At 44.6% G+C, this 19,128-nt stretch overlaps 1 protein-coding gene across 1 annotated transcript in view; it reads right to left on the bottom strand.

Moving 5' to 3' along the window:
• Nucleotides 1–14,907, bottom strand: part of ACBD6 (acyl-CoA binding domain containing 6) — a 1,145,790-nt gene extending 1,130,883 nt beyond the window's left edge. Inside the window, exon 1 of the mRNA XM_069641451.1 lies at nt 14,246–14,907. Within this exon, the coding sequence (XP_069497552.1) occupies nt 14,246–14,458 (213 nt within the window). The 5' untranslated portion in view covers nt 14,459–14,907. The remainder of the gene's footprint in view (nt 1–14,245) is intronic.
• Between the last annotated feature and the right edge of the window lie 4,221 nt (nt 14,908–19,128).

Below are 19,128 nucleotides of genomic sequence, written 5' to 3'. Positions count from 1 at the left end.
TAATGGAGGACAGAGGCCAAAGCCTTTTCGGGTAAATGCAACAGATAAGGGTAGTAACTGGTGCACACAGAGAGACAGTGGACCCAGATGCGCCGCCTCAGAACGTGTGGTGAAGTGCTTCCATTTTCTAGCATAGGTTATGGGAGTGGATTATGCTCTATATGCACAAATGATGTCCCAGCATTCGGGGTAGCTGGGGTAGTGATAAATTGGCGTGTTTCTGCTGTTCAGGAACCAAGCCACGAGCGAGAGTATTGCTGGGTCGCGATTAAGGATCTTCCCCTCCTTTTGGGTTAACAAGAACTGGCGAGTCCTGCGTCAGTTGCAGTCGGGTGGGTACCAAACTTGGCAGGCCAATGCTGGTGCTAGGAGTATCATCCCTTTCAGACTAAAGTCAGCACCAAGGGTCTTTAAGAAGTTCCTGTTCCTGTTCCGGTGGTGGCTCACCTCAGGTGTACAGGATAGAGGTTTTTTTTTTCCTTTACCTGGGCAACTGGCTGATAAAGGCAAAAACCAGTAAACAAACAGCCAGGGCTGTCAAGCTAATGGAGACTACTCTAAGAAAGTTAGGTTTCTCCATCAGCGACAATGTTGCAATTCGATTCAAACGTCTATTCAAATCCCTCCTGGGTATGATGCCCTCTTTATTCCTCATCCCCAACTGCAGATTGAAAATGAGACCAATCCAGGAGACCTTGGACCAGCAATGGGAGCTAACAGGCTCATGGGACGATCTTGTTCAGCTCTCACCCCGTTTACACATGGCACTGCAGTGGTGGAGCAGGGAAGGCAACCTCAATCAAGGCATGCCTTTCAAGCGCCAACATCCACATTACTCCTCGGAACCAATGCCTGCCTGGGAGGAGGGAGGGGAACTTCTTCAAGATCCACCATAACTGGAAGTGCATGTCTCCCACTGCGAATCTGAGGTGGTATCTGTGAGCTGGGTTTATGGGAACCTGGAAGCACGCATCTTCCAGATCGAACGTAGCCAGGAAATCGTGCTTGTTTAGCCACAGTAAAACCTGCTGAAGTTAGGTCATTATAAATGTTGTTCGTTTCACAGACTTGTTCAGCACCTGTAGGTCTAATTTTGGACACCACTGTCTGTTGTTCTTTTTGACCAGGAGGAAACGACAATAAAATCCCTTACCACCTTTGGTTTATGGGTACCATTTAAATGGCAGCTTTTTGAAGACGTTTCTCTATCTTCAGCTTCAGTTGTGCCAAGGGGTGGATTTCTGTTGATCATGGTGGTGATGTTGACAAACAGTCCATGAATTAGATGGTGTGGCCATTCTGTAGTAGAGGTGCTGGCTGATCCTTCCCCCACAGGGGTGTAGCGTGGGGGGGTGTTGCCCTGTCAACTCTGCTTCGATTGGGCCCTGGATTGGCCCAATCCACACCTGCCTCTCTGCGTGTTGTACCTGGTGCAGGATTGCTGGATCCGGTTTCTAGGCTGAAAAGATGAGCAAGCGGACCTCTGCGCTGTGTACGCCTTGTTATGGCCTCTGTACCTTGAGAATGAGCCCCAAAAGGAGCAAAAAGGGTGCCGGTCAGGCCCTGGCTGTGTCTGTGTCGGTCTTTATCCCTTTTAGATGGTCGTCCACCTTCTTGCCGAATACCTCATGTCCGTCGAATGGCATATCCAAAATGTGGGCATGTACCGCCAGCCTGAAATGAGTTGCTTTCATCCAAGCCTGCCTTCTCAGGACCGTGCCGTGGGTCATCTGCCTGAAAACAGACTCAGCTACATCAAGTGTCACTCATGGGGTAAGAAGTGGCTTCACCATCCAAAATGATCGTCTTAGCCTCTTCTTCATACTCGGACGGAGATGTTTAGCAAGCTTGGACACCTTGTGCCAAAGTTCCCTGTCGTACCTTTTCGACATTGCCATAGCGTTTGCTGCTCTGATTGATAGATAGATTGCCACTGACACCTTTCTGCCGACAGCCCCTAGCTTCCTTCCCTCTTTATCTGGTGGAGCCGTTAGTGGAAACGCAAGGTTTGTTTGCTGCTTTCATGCCGCTACTGTAATGGGGATGCCCCTGCAAACCTAAAGGCACACTGTCAGGGGCCCTGTATGTCTTCGGCAGTATTTTCTCTCCAGCCTCCCAGATAGTGTCCAGGATCGGCATGGTTGTAACCACCCTCCTCCGCTTGTCCCTGTATTCATATAACACAGACCATTTCTCTTCACCAGACACCTGTGGGTTAAACAATTCAGCCGCTTTAGCCACGATTGTGTCGAAAGAGGCTACATCGTCTGGTGGTGGGAGTCATGTCTCTGCTGCTTCTCGATGACTTACTCGTCCCATTCATACACCAGATGTTTTGGTGGATCTTGAGGAAGTTCCCCCTCTTCAGGCCCATCGTCCTGGTCATTCGGATCAGTAAAATCTGTGTAAGGACTGTGCACAAGATCCTGACCGGCAAGGTTCATCCTGGCAATCCAACATGGACAAGGTCGTAGAGGCTCTGGTCTCACCAGAGAAAGGACATGGTAGAGGAGAGAACCTTTTCAATGAAGATATGCTTCTGGGCGAGGTGCTGCGTTTCCGCAGTGGGGACATGCACCTTGGCAAGCTGCTTGGTTCCAGTTAGGGGGGGGAAGATACTCCTTCGCATCTTGGACAATACCTCCTGTTGTGTGGTAGGAGAGCCGCGGGCATCTCACAACGCTAGGCGTGCTCTCTGCCTTCGATGGAACTCCTCCATAATATTTTTTATGGACTGCATCAGCTCCGGGTAAAAAGGATTGGTGTCCTCTGTAGAGGGGTGCCAAGGTGGGCTGTGTTCCTTGGCTGACGACCGTGGCACCTGAAGAAGGTTCTACACATCTGAGAATTATTCCTGGAGCATGATATCCGGTAGTTGTACGGTTTCCTTAATGGGGTAGAGGCTGATGCTGGGCCCAGCTGCTGTAGGCGTTGCCAGTGTGAGAAGTTGACTCTTAGCAGTGGATTCAATGGTTGCCGTGGACAGAATTACCTCGGTGGGTGGATGGTGGTCCGACAAAGATTTCTTCGATGACGAGATGTTGCCCGACGAGAGGGTAGCTGCGAACGACAAAGTAGCCATGGACAAGCAGTGTTATGACCCGGCCGTTGACAAGGAGGTTTTCAACGTAGACAAGGACCTTATCGACATCGTGGATGGGGATCTTTCTGTGGAATAAGTTTTTGTAGCCGTGGACCTGGCTTTCCCTGTGAACGAGGATATTTTGGACAATTAGGGCGTTACCCTGTAGACGGCTTAGGCCTTGACAGTGTCTCGTGGTCGGTAGTAACTTGCTTCATGGACGAGCGCCCATGGCCCATAGACTATGTTTTTTTCTCTGTCAGGAGCTGGTCGTCGCACGCTCCGTGGACAAATGTCCCATGGATGGGGGTCCCATGGACGGGACTTTGGCAGATGGCTCCTTACCTTTGGTTTTAGATCCTTTTTGCAACAAATGATGACTTTTGTGCACCATGAATGCCTGGGAGCTCGCCTCAGCCTCTCTAAAAAATCTTTTTCTTGGCCTTCGTAGCAGGTGGAGATCCTCTAAACTGAAGAAGCTATCCTCCTACCTGGTCTCCAAATTGAGGAGGTGGCTTCTGTGCCTGTCTGAAGGGTCTTTTGAGAAAAGGTTTGGCAAATATGACATTTAGTAAAGCCATGACAAAAATAAGCCTTTTTCTGCATCTTATGTAGTCCTTAAAGAGGGAGGTATTCCCCTTGGTATTCCCACTTGCCCAGAGGCCTATGGAGGGTCTTGCAGAGCAGGCTCACCACCCTGGCCTCACAGGGGGTGGCTCCCCTCTGGGGAAAAGAGACACATACGCCTGATTCGTCATAATGGTTTGGGTTCCATCGCTGCGCTTGGTCGCTCCCGCATATTTGTGGCACATATTTACACCCTTCCAGTTAGAAATGTCACCAGCTGTCACAGGTAGAGAAAGATTAACAGCAGAAGACACACACCCAGGCTCTTTTGGCCTGTGTCTTTATAGTGATAAGAGTTTCTTTTGCAGTTGCCCATTGTCCGGTTTAAGCTGTTCATCCTGGCACTTGTAGTCTTACATTTATAAAATGTAAAACACCACTACACATGCATTACATGAATTCCAAATTATAGGGGTTACAAGCCAGGAAGCTCAGATCCTCACGTGATTGCTCTGCATTTATTTTAAGTAAATAGATATGTTCCACAGAGGATATTCGACGGAAAAAAGAGCAGTATTTTGATAACATTACTATTTTATTAGAAGCCAGCACTTTCTTTTCAGAACGTACTTGTCATCCAAATCTGTGCGACAGAAGAGAAAACAAGTTAACCAATCTCAAGTTTGCAGGTACTGAAAGTGGACAGCGTCTTCTTGCTGTAACTGTCCCCTCTGGTTTGCCTTCCTCCAATGATGCGCACAAAGTAGGTCAATTAAACATACCGACCCAACTCATTTTCTTTAGGACTTGCACTTTGTTTATTTGTTATGGTAGAGCTAGCCGTTGAATTCAACGTAGGCATGAAAAACAGTGGGTGCTGTAGGATACTAGATAAAGCTTGTATACAGTGCTTTTGTAATTGGCTGAAGAATATGTGCTGGTGCTACTGTGACGAATATAAAGAATTCAACCCTTCTCCACAAGGGAGAGGGACTCTGTTTGGGACTAGGAAAGTGAGGCAGCTATGCAACACTAAATTTCGGGGCAGGGCAAGCGGGATTCCACTAGGGAATTCTGACCTATGTATGTAGCCACCTTTTGTGGAACCCAATTTGTGGAAGCCAAAACCAAACAAGCAGTTTCTTCTGTTCCAAAGAATAGTGTAAAGACCAACTTACAGTCAAACAGGGGGAGAGCGACTGACGTAGAATGGAGAACACAGGCACACACAGAGGAGGAGCAGAGTACGAAGCAGATGCTGTGTTGGGTGGAGACCACAGAGAACATTGTAGCTTTGACGAAGGCAAAATCTCAAGTCCGAGGGGCTGCTGAGGCAAGGAGCACCACCACCAAAGGTGAGAGGTACTGCCATGCTGGAACTCGGACGTCAACACTCCGAGCACGGCGAACTGCTTGGCGCGGCACGACCAAAAGGTGCAGATGCCCATAGGCCGGAAGGGCCAACCAAAAGCATATCACGGGAAGAGATGAACAATACTAAAAAAAGTCAAGGGACCCGAAGAAGCACATAGCCCTTTGTGGGACAGTCCGAGAGAATACTTCAGGACGGGGTGAATTGAGCCAAACAAAAGGGGAAGGAGAAGTCAGTGACCCGCGAGGGGCCAACCACAAATATAACCAAAACGAAAATGAACAACCACCCGGCCCAAAGCCCACCCAAAGGAGAAGAAAACTCTGATAAGTAAAGCAGTAGAGAATCACACAAAGGAAGCTATGCATCTACCTGAGGTCACCAGAAGTAAGAGCCCAGAAAGGGCTAGGAACGAACATTCTTGTCCTTGGATGTATCAAGAGTACAGTTATAAATATGCATATCCCTAGAGAAGGGATCAAATCTGATGGTTGAATGAGGCCTTGGTGTGGACAGAAGATTTTTGAGAGACATTTTCCTTTTGAAGACTTGTCTTTATTTTGAGACAAAAGAGTATCTCCAAACTCTGGGGTGAAGGTCAGGAAACCAACTACCACTACTTCCCGTGGTCAAGTTACCCACAACTAAGCTGTAGCTTAGTATCCTTCTTTCCATCTTCTTTTCTATAGAATAGATTGGTGTTCGGTAAGCCTAGGTTTGGGACAGAGGACTCTCAATGACCACCTTTTTGTTATTTTATAGCATAGGGAATTAATCTTAGAAGTAGGGCTAACAACAGGTTTTTCTTTATTTTAATTATTAAAGCAGTGTTGAACTATGTCTCTGTGTCAGCCTCCTCTGTCTGACCTACCGCAATAGCCCCTAGTAGGATGGCACAGGGCAAATAGCACAACATACATGGGTAAGTCATTTCGCCAAGATGTGATGAGGGTCAGCCATGTGAATTTCATCACGGAAGGGATGCAGGGGGAAAGAGTTGGATGATAAAAGTAGTGCAGGGAACGTGGTGCTCATGGTAGGATCAGATCTGTGATGAGAAATAAAAGGAAGTTAACACCATGCTAAGCGAATCTGTGGTAAGGATATGGACTCTGTAGCATATTTTGGCACCACAATAATCATACAGCACTTGGTAATTTTTTTGTCATAAGAATCTGATCAAAGCACGGATCAGCCCAGAGGAATTTGAAGGTGATATTAGCACCTTGAAGGGATACTTCCATGGTGAATTGGAATTCAAGGCATAGTTCGGAGAGGTTAATATCTATTTTGTGAACAAAGGAATTCACATGCTAAAATGGGAGACAAGATTAGAATGTCCCTTGCTTCATGTAGTGAAGAGCAAGTACTATCGCTGAACTAAAAACATGACTTGGAGAGTTCAGCAAGCGCACAGAAGCATTTTCATGGTATGACTAGGAAGTCTGAATAGATATGTACACAGGATTAATTGAGGGAAGGAGCAGTTCCAGTAAAAAAAAAAAAAAACGTTTCTAAAGAGGTCATGCTATGCCCTTTAGTGTGAGGAAGGAACTTAGGCTCATTTAGACCGCAAAAAGGAGGAAGGAGTAGGAGTAATAGAACCAAGTGCGTCTTCAACGTGGTTATCGCTATATGTGAGGGGATTAAAACAACCTGGGGGGGGGGCTGTCACTCATTTCCGAAGTTAGACGATTTATTGGCCAGGGTGACTGATGCCAAGTACTTTTCAACATTGGATTTGAAAAGCTTGTATTACATTATAAATCTAGGCCACTAACAGCTTTTGTGACACTGGTGGGAGCGTAACAATTAAGGCAATTGCCGTACGGATTGGTGCATCACTTCGGCTGTGTTTCAGTGGGTAATGCATGAGATGCTTAGGAGGGATGCTGGGGTGGTAGCATTCCAACCTTGTATTTGGATGCACTGAAGCAGAACGCAAAAGGGATGTGAGTGAAGTTTTAAACGAGGCTGGAGTAAATGGAAAGGGCACTGCATAAGGGAAAATTTGTGTTTTTAAAAGCTTCGGTGTAATATCTTGGCCATGCTTTATCAGCTGATAGGGTGAAACCAAGCGAGGGGTTGGCAATGGCCCTGGTGCAAGCAACTAGACCACAGGACAAAGTCATTACTGTCGTTTCTGGGTTTGAGCGAGTATTGTGCACAGTTTGTGTCTCGATATGCTACGCTTGTAGAACCATTAAAAGGTTTACCGTGCAAGTGGGTAAAGAACAAATGCGAGGTGCGGGAAAGAAGTTTATAGGAATAAGTACAAGTTCCCTTATTTAAACTATTTAGGGAAGCCATATATCCTGATGACGGTTGGAAAAGCACGAGGGCTTGCTGCGGTGTTGGGAAAGAAGCACATAGTGGCTTTACGCCGCGTCAATCAAAGCACTCAGTTATAAAGTCGAGGCGCTGGCATGAATGTGAGCTGTACAGAATTTTAAATAGTATCTGAGGTGCACAGCATTTACTATTCGCACAAACCACTCAGCGCTGGCTAATAGGCGGGTATTAGATCTCTGGCCGGATCCCGAGATCCGGCTTGCCTCTGCCCCAGCCCCGGCAAATGCAGTGTGCTCGCACGTGATCTAATCTGCTCTATACGAGCTCACTGTGCACACAGTGGGCTTGCACAGAACATATTAGATTATCACTGAGGCCCAGTGGCATGCCGAGCAAAGGGGAGTAGCTGCGGGAAATGTGCCAGTCACTGGGTGTAATTTTAGGGGGGGCAAGGGTGTTTATTCCCCCCCCCCCAACATTTGTGGCACACCATTTTGTCCCATTCATTTGGCAGGGGCCCCTTTCATTTATATGTCATGTCCGCACCAACATTTTCAGCAAAGTTACTCCACTGTACTGTACTGGACACCCCTCTTGTTCAGCACCTAAATGAGGGTGGCCAATGGGAAAGGTGTCCCTCTGGCAGGATGTGTGCAGAGCCATTCCTGTTCAGCACGCTCATTGTCCTGGCAGCAGGACACCTTACCCTTTCCAAATGGGAGAAGTGTCCCGCTCCCAGGACAATGTACCAAGGAGCTCTGGGCAGCACAGGGGCTGTCACGTTGCGCTGTGTAAACAGAGCATTAGTAGGTCAGCCGTTAGGCACTGATGGGAGGGAAGGGGGACCTATTAGCATGGACTTGTCTTTAGAAATGTGAACGAGAGGGAGTGATAAATGTGCTTAATGTTGCATGCTTTATGAAATGAGGACTATGGCTTTAAAACCCAAGGGGGAGTTGTAAGGCTCACTTTGAATGCAGGATGGGGAGAATAAAACTAAATCCATACTCGTATTGCTCAACTTATTTCTATGACAATGTATATAGTGTATAGTTAGTTTACTATGAAAGGCTAATTCATTACGTAATGTGGTTTGCTTCTACGGCATTGCTTTAAATGAAGTATTATTTAAGCACAAGAAATGCAAAGCAAACACTTAATAGTCCATCAACTAAACCTTGGAAGACATGCTCAGTTGCTTAAATTGTCCACATCCCAATTTTACCATTCAACCAAAGTGTGTGATCCTGGGCAAATCATTTAATCACACTGTGCTGTAAGCGATACACTTCATAGCTTAAGTTAATATACTGTGCTATTACAAAAAAAAATAACTAGAGTTGCTCCATATATAATATAAGTGCAATTTAGATATTTTGCACCACTAAGTTATTTGCCACTTGGCTTACTTATGGCAATTTATTTTAAAGTCATTTCCATGTGCCTCCAAGTATCAAAGAAGATGCTCCTTGCAATGTGCTTTTCTGTGAAGTTGCTTCTGTTGGTGCAATCCATATGCAAATTAGGTTCGCGTGTATTTTGCCCCTGAGCACATGCGCAGAACCCTATATAGATGAGTTTCCTGCATCTGTAATAATGCTGCAGTTTTATTATTTTTGTTATTTGTTAAAATGCCATCTGCCACTAATGTTACCAAAAAAGTAGATTGGGATGGACGGTTTGAGGGCACTGAGACCGTATGGAATTGCACGCACTGCATTTGGGGGGAAAGTAGCAGGACTTTTTCATGGGTCGTCCCCCACTCTTGCAATGCTAGATACTCGTCTGCCAAGGACAACCCCCAAATTTACCGAGGGTCAAAGACCCTGTGACAGGGCTGAAAGCGCACTGCACACAGATCAGAATCAATTTTGAAAACGCAATGATGACAGAGCCCCCAGCTTTGCGGGCTCGGTAATGTTATCACACGCAGAGCAGATTAAATTATCGAGCCCTCAAAACTGGGGACTCTGTCAACATTGCCGTTCCCAAACTATTTCGAACATCCTTTGATCGGAGTTCAACTGCCAGCTCCGCCACCCACCACGGCCCTTGTGGGAGCCCCCTTCAAATTTTGTCCATTTCCACCACTGAAACCACTGTTAAAAGTGGGATGTAGACATTCACAGCTAGGTTTTCCAGGTAGGCGTCAAAGCTGCATGAATATGTGTATCGAACGGAATATATTCCTAGAGTGAGGAAAATCTGGGCAGACTGTGTCCCAATTTGTGTAACGGTTGAGTTTTTTGGGCAACGTGTGTGATGTCATTTCAAATGAGGAGAGTAGGAAAAAACAATGCAGTATTGTGTGTTGAAGGAGGTAATGCATTATGTGAAAAACGGTCAGCACAGAGAACGTAATTTGGAGAGTGAGCGGCAGGCTTTTGTCAAGGTACAAGATGAGCCATCGTGGAAGCTGGCATCCAGTCCATAGAGTGGTGGCTGCTACGAGCATTACAGCAAGGCTGCTAAGTATGAACATAAGCAATGGTATTAGCTATTTTGGAAGCACCGAATCAATGGCGAAGTGGATTGGTTGGTGGGCAGGTGCGAGTGTTTGTCAGATTGCTGATACAGGAATGTAGTACAGACAAGCGCTGCTACAAATTGCTGACTGATCTCAGACTCCAAGGACCAAAGTTGCTGTGGACTTTAAAGGCCCAATGCAAAGACTAGGCCCAGATGAACGATATTCCTTGTTAGTAATTTATTATCATTCTCCATGGCTAGAGGTAGAATTCATGGCAGAGCCTACTACTTATAGTATGATCAATTATTTCTGAGATTTATTTGGGAGAGTGTTAGTGGAAAGAGCCAACATGACCATCAAAGGTTGCATTCAGTGTGCTATAGTGAACAGTGTTCAGGTACGGGGGCTCATAAAAGGTTATGTTGTGGGCATATTGTACCACGCCCCACGTGGTAACAGGGGTCTCACCGTTTGAGTTGCTGTGGAGAGTAGAGCAGTGTCAAAGTTGGTGAGTACAGTGTGACAAAGCCCTTCAAGCTTGCCAAGGGAGGAGTCCCAATCATTTTGGCTCTGATATAGTTATGTTAAGCTAGGGAAGATGGTGGAACAAGGCAAGTGCCTGTAAGAAGCCAGAGCTAGTGGAAGAAACACCATTCCACTGGCTCCAGAGGTGGGTGCGTTGTCTTGCAGCATGGAAGTTATGTTATGTTGTCAAGCGTGAATGGTCAACTGTGTTGGTATAATGACAGAGTTAAGTCGAATGGAAGTCTGACGGACAAAGTGGTGAGGATGTAGATGAAGGCAGGCATGGTGTAAGGGGCTGGCTCAAGCGCATGGTATGATTGCAGAGCAAGTTGAAGAGAGGGTCCCTGGAATGGCCCTCTTGACCCCTATAAACATGGCAGCCCGAAGAGTCAGAGATGCAAGATGCCAGTCACTGTTTGGACATCCCCCAGAAGGGCCAGTGACAACTACATATGTGAACAGATATTCTCTCAGACAGCCATTCAAACCTTATCCAGCTAACGTCATCATGGATACAGGTGCCCCAACACCGATTATGGATTCAGACGCCTCAATGTACATGATCGACTAACGACCAATATCCTGTGGTGTCGAGGTCATTAGAGACACCACAACATAGTAACGTTAGCCATGAAGTACACTAGCATCCATGCACAAAGTTACATGTACACACAAAGAACATGTTTACACAGTTCTGTAGATAGAGGATAGATACATGTACATACTGCCAAAAGCCTTTATTATTTTCTCTCTTTAGCCAAACGTAGAAACACAAGGCAACAAGAGATGCAGAGCAAGCTTGCAGCAGTTTATTGCAACTAACCATATGAAGCTACCGGATCATATAAGGAAACTGTAAGAGCCAACATTCTACTAACCTATATGAATAGCGCAATATAGACATATAGCAATTATAGCATAACTATAGTAGAGTTACATGAAGCCACAGGCCCCAGAACGAAAGACGAAGCAAAGCAAAATTAGGCTGCACGAAGCACCAGGCCAGGGCTCGTAACCAAGGTCAGAGACGAGCAGCACATTCCGAAGCTCAGAGACAGGGAGCCACCCAGTGATCCAGATAAGATTTTTGGTGGGAGTATTTTACTCCCTATTTTAAAAATTTTAGAGTAAATGTGATTTTAAGAGAGTAAAAATTACTTTTCTCCTTTGCAAGAGAGTAAAATATATGTGATATCCAGCCGATGTGTGCAAAAACTGTATGGAAATCATTACCTAGCGGCAGCTTCCTGCATTGTGACAGAATACACCTTTCATTATTTCTCTAAGGTCTGGCCATTCTATCTCTACTGTATATATTTAAATGTTGAAAACACAAAAACCTATCCAATTACATAGTAAAGCAAGCATGAATTGTATTGTGTGTTTTGAGGTATGGTAGCAGAATTGTCTTTTGATGTTTAATGAAAGTCCTCATTTCCTGGAGCTATTACTACCCAATGGTATGCCAATGTTATGATACAACAGTGTAGAGAAGCAAGGACTCCATGCTGACATATATATATAATCTCACGGTCAAATGGTTATTTATATAGCACTTTTGGCAAAGCGCTGTACATAGAAAATATTTCTCACAATTATCACTAAACCGAAGTCGGTACTCCTTTATCAACCTTGAAAGGATGAAAGGTTGAGTAGGCCTTGCCGGGATTTGAACCTGCAACCTACAGATCACGCACAGATTGAAGCAATGAGTGTTTAACTGGCTGAGCTATATCATTGGCTAACATTCTTCAGAGGTCGGTTAACTTAGTATTGACTGAGATTTAATAATCACAGTACCTAGATGTTGGACAAACCATGTATGAAGCACTACATACATTTAAATACCCATCTGGATTATCACAGGGACAGGTTTTGCTGAGTTTCTATTTCAATTACAAATGTAACTTCCTGGAGAGTCATGTTTTGGATGTTTTTATTGTGGTCTTCAAGATTTGAGAGGCTACAACACCTGTGATTGGTGTAATGACAATCATTCAACCTTGAGCAAAGACTCAGCTGCCACTGACCATTTATAGTGATGTACCCCCATTGACTGCAAGGTTAAATGAATGTAAACTAGTCTGTGCATACTCATTTTACACAATGCTTTTATAATTAGCGTGTACACTTAATTATAATTGTAAAAATGATTTTTCTCTGCATGATTATGCACAGAGCACGGGAACTCAGAAAAATACAATTGTGCAATAGTAGTTTGCTTTCACTGGAAAAAAAGCATAATGTTACAAAATATGAATTCTCAATTTTACAATCCTAAAAGGCTAGGAAAATAAATATGCACAGTGCTTCTGTTAGCTCCACAAGCAGTAACACAACAGAAGATGAATAGAAATAAACCATAACTTTTATCACAGTGTGAAGTTTTTTTTTTTTAAAAAGGTGTAAATACATTCTGTTTCAGACCATGGCTTGCAATTACATCCGTGTAGATTAAAATCAAAAGAAGCCTTCTGGTTTCTGTCAAGTTACCTGACCTGTGCACTGCTCTAAACTTTTGTGTAAATGTACACAGGAAAATAATAAAGCTGTCGTATTTACAAGATTTTCATGAGTAAAAAGGCCTTGTACGCACCTTATCTGGAGGCCTGGAGCCACCTGCAAAACAGCTGAATAAATCCTCAGTAATTATGGACCACAAAGCTGAATTTTACAGTCTTCACCCATGTGGTGCAGCTGAACCGAACAATGGCCATTTACCCATGGTAAGAAGAGGAGCAGTTCCCAGTGAAGCAGACAAGAAATGATACATATATTGTTTCACAACGTTGCAAACCTACAGGCACTCTATAAGGCAAAGTGGTAATACTGACGGCAACAATGGGAACACATAGTCTTTCTCATCACCTTGAGAAGGTGTACTGAGAACAGAGCTAGGTCCCAAGCCTGGGGAGATCAGCTCCAGCCAATCAGCGAACACACATCCAGGGGTGGAAGGCAGAGGGCAAGGGCCAATGGTAATCCCGTGACCCTGCAACAATGTAATAGATAGTTTTTGGGGAAGCGTCAGGCAAGCCACCTCACATGCAAGGGCTAGTAGAATAACCTCGGCATGTGCCAGCTATAGGTGATACCACCCCAATCACCCAATCAGACAGGCTCTAAGTTTTGAGGGGGAAGAGCCCTGGATTGTGATGTCAGAATGTAACAAAAGTCCCTGACACAGGCTCACGAGCTATGATAGCTGGAGAATTATTTGCTGTATGATCCCTGTCTGTTGTGGAAAATAAAGGACAGTTCTAATTTACCCTTAGGTGAGTCCTCAGTTTGTATGCCATGGGAGGGTTTGTTGGGCCCTGGGTGCTCTGAACGGTGTTTGCATACTGTGAACCCAAGTTCAAATATTACTTATTCTACGACTGATATGGCGTTGTATATACTTAATCTTAACTTTTATTGCTCAACTCATGTTTTGTATTATTATTATTAGAAAGGTGGGTTACAGTGGGGTCGTTCCAGGGTGCGGGACACTTGAGCGTTCCATGCGACATGTAACACATGGGAAGGCAACGTACGGGACCATGGAGCCAACAGTTGGGGGGCGGCTGAGGTCATCATTGTTCACCTCATGGGCACATAATAACATACAAACATCCCTCTAGTCTGCTGCAATTGAACCCCACATCAGATGGTTGCGAAGACAGTGCTGCAAAAATCAACAGCAGCATATAATACAAATGTCTATGTTAATTACATGAACAACACAAACGCTTGCTTTGGAACTTTAGAGATACATTCCATGACAAGCAATTAAAACAGAGGACAACACGGATGTTAAACCTACTTTGGAAAAGTAAAGATCAGAACAGGCCATGTCCTGTACATTTCTGCAACAGGCGCACATACACACCTATCGCACCAGCTAAAAAAAGAGCGTATTTCAATATGTTGGTTTTGTTTCCCAAACCAGTATTACCTGTTTGTACCTGGCATACAGGTAGAGGAGTTGCTCTCTACTGGCCGCATGAACCATTCCCTGCAGGTGGTCGGCAGCTTGATGGAACTGCCGTTCCAGCAGTTTGTCATCCCCACCTTCCTCGTTGGGATCCGTAGAGTCACCATAGGATGCGGAGTCCTCCCCGGAGCTGGCATCTCCCACCGCCTCTCCACTCATAAACAGGGAAGCCATCCGTCAGGCGGCGCCTATACCTCGGGATTCTTCTTTCTGGTCTTGTTTTATTATGCTTGGACTCTGGCTTTTGGTCAGGGTAGCACTTCTAGTCTGCTTTGCGAGCCCGGTAGCAGTGCACTCGCTCAGTATTTGCTAGGTTTCCCCTTGCCCCTGCAGCAGTCTCTTCTCTACTAAGACTTCCAAACGAACTGCTTTTTTCCTCACAGACCTGTCCTTTACGCTATCGGCTTTCTCTTAATTATACTCGCATTTCAGTGTATCTTTGCGATGTTACCTGGAGGTGCCAGTGATGTCTCTATAAAGAGTTGACAGGATGTACCTGACTTAGTTTCTATACCTAGTCTAACAGTTTATTATGCTAGTGTCTAGTTCTCATCTGAGAAACGGACCTTGGCAACATTCCGCCGCCTCTTCATCACGTGGTTTTCCCGTTCAGACGTGACTGGTAGGTCACGTGCTTTGGGTTGCCCATATTATCATCAACTGCCTACCTTTGTTTGGGGGTGGTGCGGCAGTAATGCTGGTGCAGCGTATTGCCCGAATGGGCGAAGACTGGAGCTAAGAGCATCTTGGCGGAGAGTTGAGTGCAGTAGGGTTGAGCACGGCCATTCCTTCGTTCCCAGGCTAATTTCCCTTCGTTCCCAGGCTAATTTCCAGTAGACCAGTTTTACAGAAATGCGGATAGATTTTGTTTTGGTTTTCTCGTGGAGGGGCTGTTTTGTTCTGCCCTTTGGAGAGGGTATTTTAGGGATTTGTTTTGTGCAACAGAGAGGGGAGATGTGTTTTTGGTGCAGTGGCACACTTCGCTACCCTGTACAGAGTGGGACACGTTTGGGTACGAATTTCCAGCATAAGAGTTTACAGTAAGATGGATAGTTATTTTTTGGCATTGTTTTCTCGAGCAGAGGATAGGGCGACCAGATTATCAAGATAAGAAAACTGGGACGCCTACAAACCCAAAAGAATTACCAAGTTGGACACACAAAACACCCCGTCGCGCACAGTATTATTAGGATTAGACTACTATCCTGCATATAAAATGTGCTGTTTTGATTTATAAATGTAAGCATGTAATTAATAAAGCAGTTTTCGCTGTGATTGCTCCAATTACTATTACAGGTCTTCTGCTTTGCGGCTCAATCACGTAATTTGTCAGATGGGTACCTGAAAGGTGGGAGATTTGAGCCCACCCTGTGATGTCAGAGATATGATTAATGTGACGCAGTGAAACACGTAAAGTATTCTGAGGCTTGTTTGATTTATAAATGTTGCCCAATCATTTCATGATGGAACTGGCAGTGGTCACCTTCCCATTCCCTAAAACCAAGACAGTGTTTAATTTTTTTAAAAACTTATCAGCACCCGGGGCATTGACGGGGGACGAATGAGCGGCATTGCAAGTATAGATGTCCCAATTCTGTGACAGTCCTGGCAAAATCGGGATGTCTTGTCACCCTAGCAGAGGGGCGATTTGGCGTGCTTGGAGGAGGGGGTTCTTTTGTGCAGCAGAGGGAGGAGATGCGTTGTGTATGTGTGTAGTAGGGTGTACTTGAGCATTGAAGGGCCCTTCAGTTTCGCACCTTGTCTCATCATTGCACAAGCGGGAAGGCAGGACCTGGAGATCGCATCATGGTAGAGCGCTGATGAACTCCAGCATACTTGACCATTTATCCTATGCAGAGGGACACGTTTGGGTAGTGAAGAATGGCGGACTGTTTGTGCTCTAGTATAAAGGAGCAGCTTGTCCTGTGCAGAGAGCCAGCGAAATATGGGATTTGTTGTCTTGCACAGCAGGGGTGATATTTATGTATTTGACCAGGGGACGGGTTTATTTTACAAATGTACAGAGTAGGGGATTTGCTCTATGCAGGGATTTCCCTGCCCAGAGGGGTTATTTGTCCTGTACAGCAGAAGTGTTGTGGATGTTATTTGTCCTGTGCAGAGAGGAGGACATGTCTCTGCATAGTATTTTTTTGGGTCCTGTGCAGAGCGGTGTATTTTCCCTGTACAGAGGAGCGGATTTCTTACGATTTTGTGCAGAGAGGCAAATTGCAGTAAACCATTTTACATTTTGTTTTTGGGTTCTGTGAACAGCGGTCTCAAAGTGAGTAGGAACAGGTTTGTACGTTGAAATATGACAGTGTAGCCTCTGTGTGGGGCTTTGTAAAGGGGGCATACAGTGTTTATAAAGGAGAGTCAGGATGGTCCTTGTAGAGGAGAACCCTAACTACCTACAACAAAGGGGCATGTGGCTTTGTAGGGGTGGTTTTGTGTTGTGGCAGGGTGTAGTGGTCGGATTTGAGGAAGGGTAGCTGGATAGAGCTTTGTATTAGAAGGGTCTACATGACACCTTGTTAGAGTTGTTATGGAAAATTTAATTTAAGGGGCAGAATTTGATCTTATTTCTTTTCGATGCTGATTTGCAGAGAATATATCGAGATTGAACTTTGTTGAAGGTTATTTGGATGGAGCTTATAGAGAAGGCATCACTTATGGATCTTTGCAGAACGGTTTCAGTTGGTGCTTTGTAGAGAGATCACCTGTATTGGACATTGTCATGGTGATTTTGGATGGGGACACCAGCATTTGATCGGCGTAGGTGTTTTTGTGTGTGGCTTTGTAGTGGAGCCTCAGGATAGAACTGTGCCAGATAGTATTTGGATGGGGTTTTATACGTGGGACCGATTTGGACTTTGACAGAGGGGTTTTGGATGGCACTTTGGAGAGGGCTAATGTGACCTTGTAAAGAAAATGGCTTGGTTTCTTTAGAACCAGTGATCTGGATGTGCCTTTGAAAAAAAGGCCAAGGGCAGGACCTTCTAGAGGGTTCCTGACTTTTTGAGGTGGCATGGGTGGGACTCCTTTTTCTTCTCTCTTTATTTTTTTTTAAATGTTTTTAGCGGCACCTTCATGTACCTTTTTAAGAGTGTTTGGATAGTGATTTTTTTAATGGATGGCATTTTAGAGAAAGTTATGTATAGGGCAGGGAAAACGGCTGTATGGACTGGGTTTGCGCAGAGTGGGGTCTAGACGGGAGTTGTGCATAGATGTGTCTGGGTCAGACTGTAAACGAGGGGTCCAGGTGAGGCTGTGCCTTATCTGTGTCTTTGGGTACCGGTGGATAAGTCTTTGGCAGGTGTTTAGGTGCAGCATTGCATAATAGTCAGGTCGAGGGTTTTCACAGGAATTTGAAGGGTGATTATTTGTTATGTTATTTGGATTTATATTCTACTTATGTAGCACAGACCTAGCTCAGAAGCAGTGGAGCACTGTATAGCAAAAATTAGGGTCACGTTAAGAGGCAAGAGTGTTGAGGCACAGACAGTAACACAGTATTGTGTGTTTGCGAAACAATTAACAGAGTAGCACTTTGAGCTAAAGATAGTCACCCTGTGGATGGTGAGTAGTCTCAAGAGTCTAGGTAATGTCAAGGTGTGACTGAAATAGGAAGGGTTTCAGTAGTTTACAGAACAGGAGGAGAGAGGGAGTGGTCTGTATTGATAATGTGATAGAATTCCATAGGAATCAAGCTTAACAGGCGACTGGCTGTTTCCTAGTTTTCTCCTTGTGGGTCCATCATTGAGTCTGATGATAATCCTACTATGCCTCTGTCGCAATATGATGGAGGTGTTTAACTTAGCCAGCACGCAAACTGGTGTGCCTGTTAAGGTAGACTTGTAGGGGATGCAATTACAATTCTTCTCACAAAATACTAATTATTATTTTGTTTTGAGACAGGATGTAAAAAGCTGTTTAGAAAAATCTAGCTGTTTAACTTGATTCCATCCTTTATACTCGAATCCCAGTTTAGCTTTACTTGAAACTATCTAGTTAGTTTCCAATTGTAGTGTGAGACTCTACAATAACATTAGTGGCAAAGTCCAAACTGGTTAGCATAAAGTAATTTCTAAGGAAAGATCCCTTCTTCTTACCTCAACATATGCTTGCCTGGATACGATTGTTCAGTTCCGTGTCCTCACTGCACTGAATATTGTGCCTCTTTTGCTTCCTTAAATATGTAGTGTGATTGATGTCATCGTGCAGTTTTACGCAATGACGTCATCGCGCACATACTTGTCGCGGACATATTGTGTGCATCTGTTCAGGGTATAGCTAGTAGGCTTTCTATTACGTGTCGCGGCCGTATTGAATGCCTCTTTTCATTTCAGATTTAAAAAAAAATAATATTCTTTTATTGATTTTTTATTTTTTTTATTTTTTTAATAACAACAAGAATCAACTTTAATAACATCCCTCTCTCGTGCCCTCCTCCCTCTGCTTCCCTTAGGCTCGAGACGATATATAACTTAACCAGTTTTATGAAAAGGACACTAATTTAGGCTTCAAAACATATTAAGAATACGAATGATATGAGGGCACCATTGCAGCATATAATAACTCTGGAGATATTGTAGAATTGGACCCCCAGATTTTTAAGTTGGACTCCTCTGACCCTTAGTTCAAAACACTTTTTCTACTTGTCTCACTACTCCATTTTAAAATCCTGCTCTAGTTTATATTCCTTATGATTTTGCGGACATGTCATATCATTTATACATTTCCTCACTCAGTTGTATTCAATACGCTATTTACAAATACAGTGACTCTTAATGCCTTACACCTATAAAGTTTTTTTCCAAGTACACAATATAGAAATTACTATCTCT

This window comes from Ambystoma mexicanum, chromosome 1q, assembly GCF_040938575.1.
Source record: "Ambystoma mexicanum isolate Mex_15411 chromosome 1q, UKY_AmexF1_1, whole genome shotgun sequence".
Classification (NCBI taxonomy): Eukaryota; Metazoa; Chordata; class Amphibia; order Caudata; family Ambystomatidae; genus Ambystoma; species Ambystoma mexicanum.
This window is presented reverse-complemented; position numbering and strand designations above follow the sequence as displayed.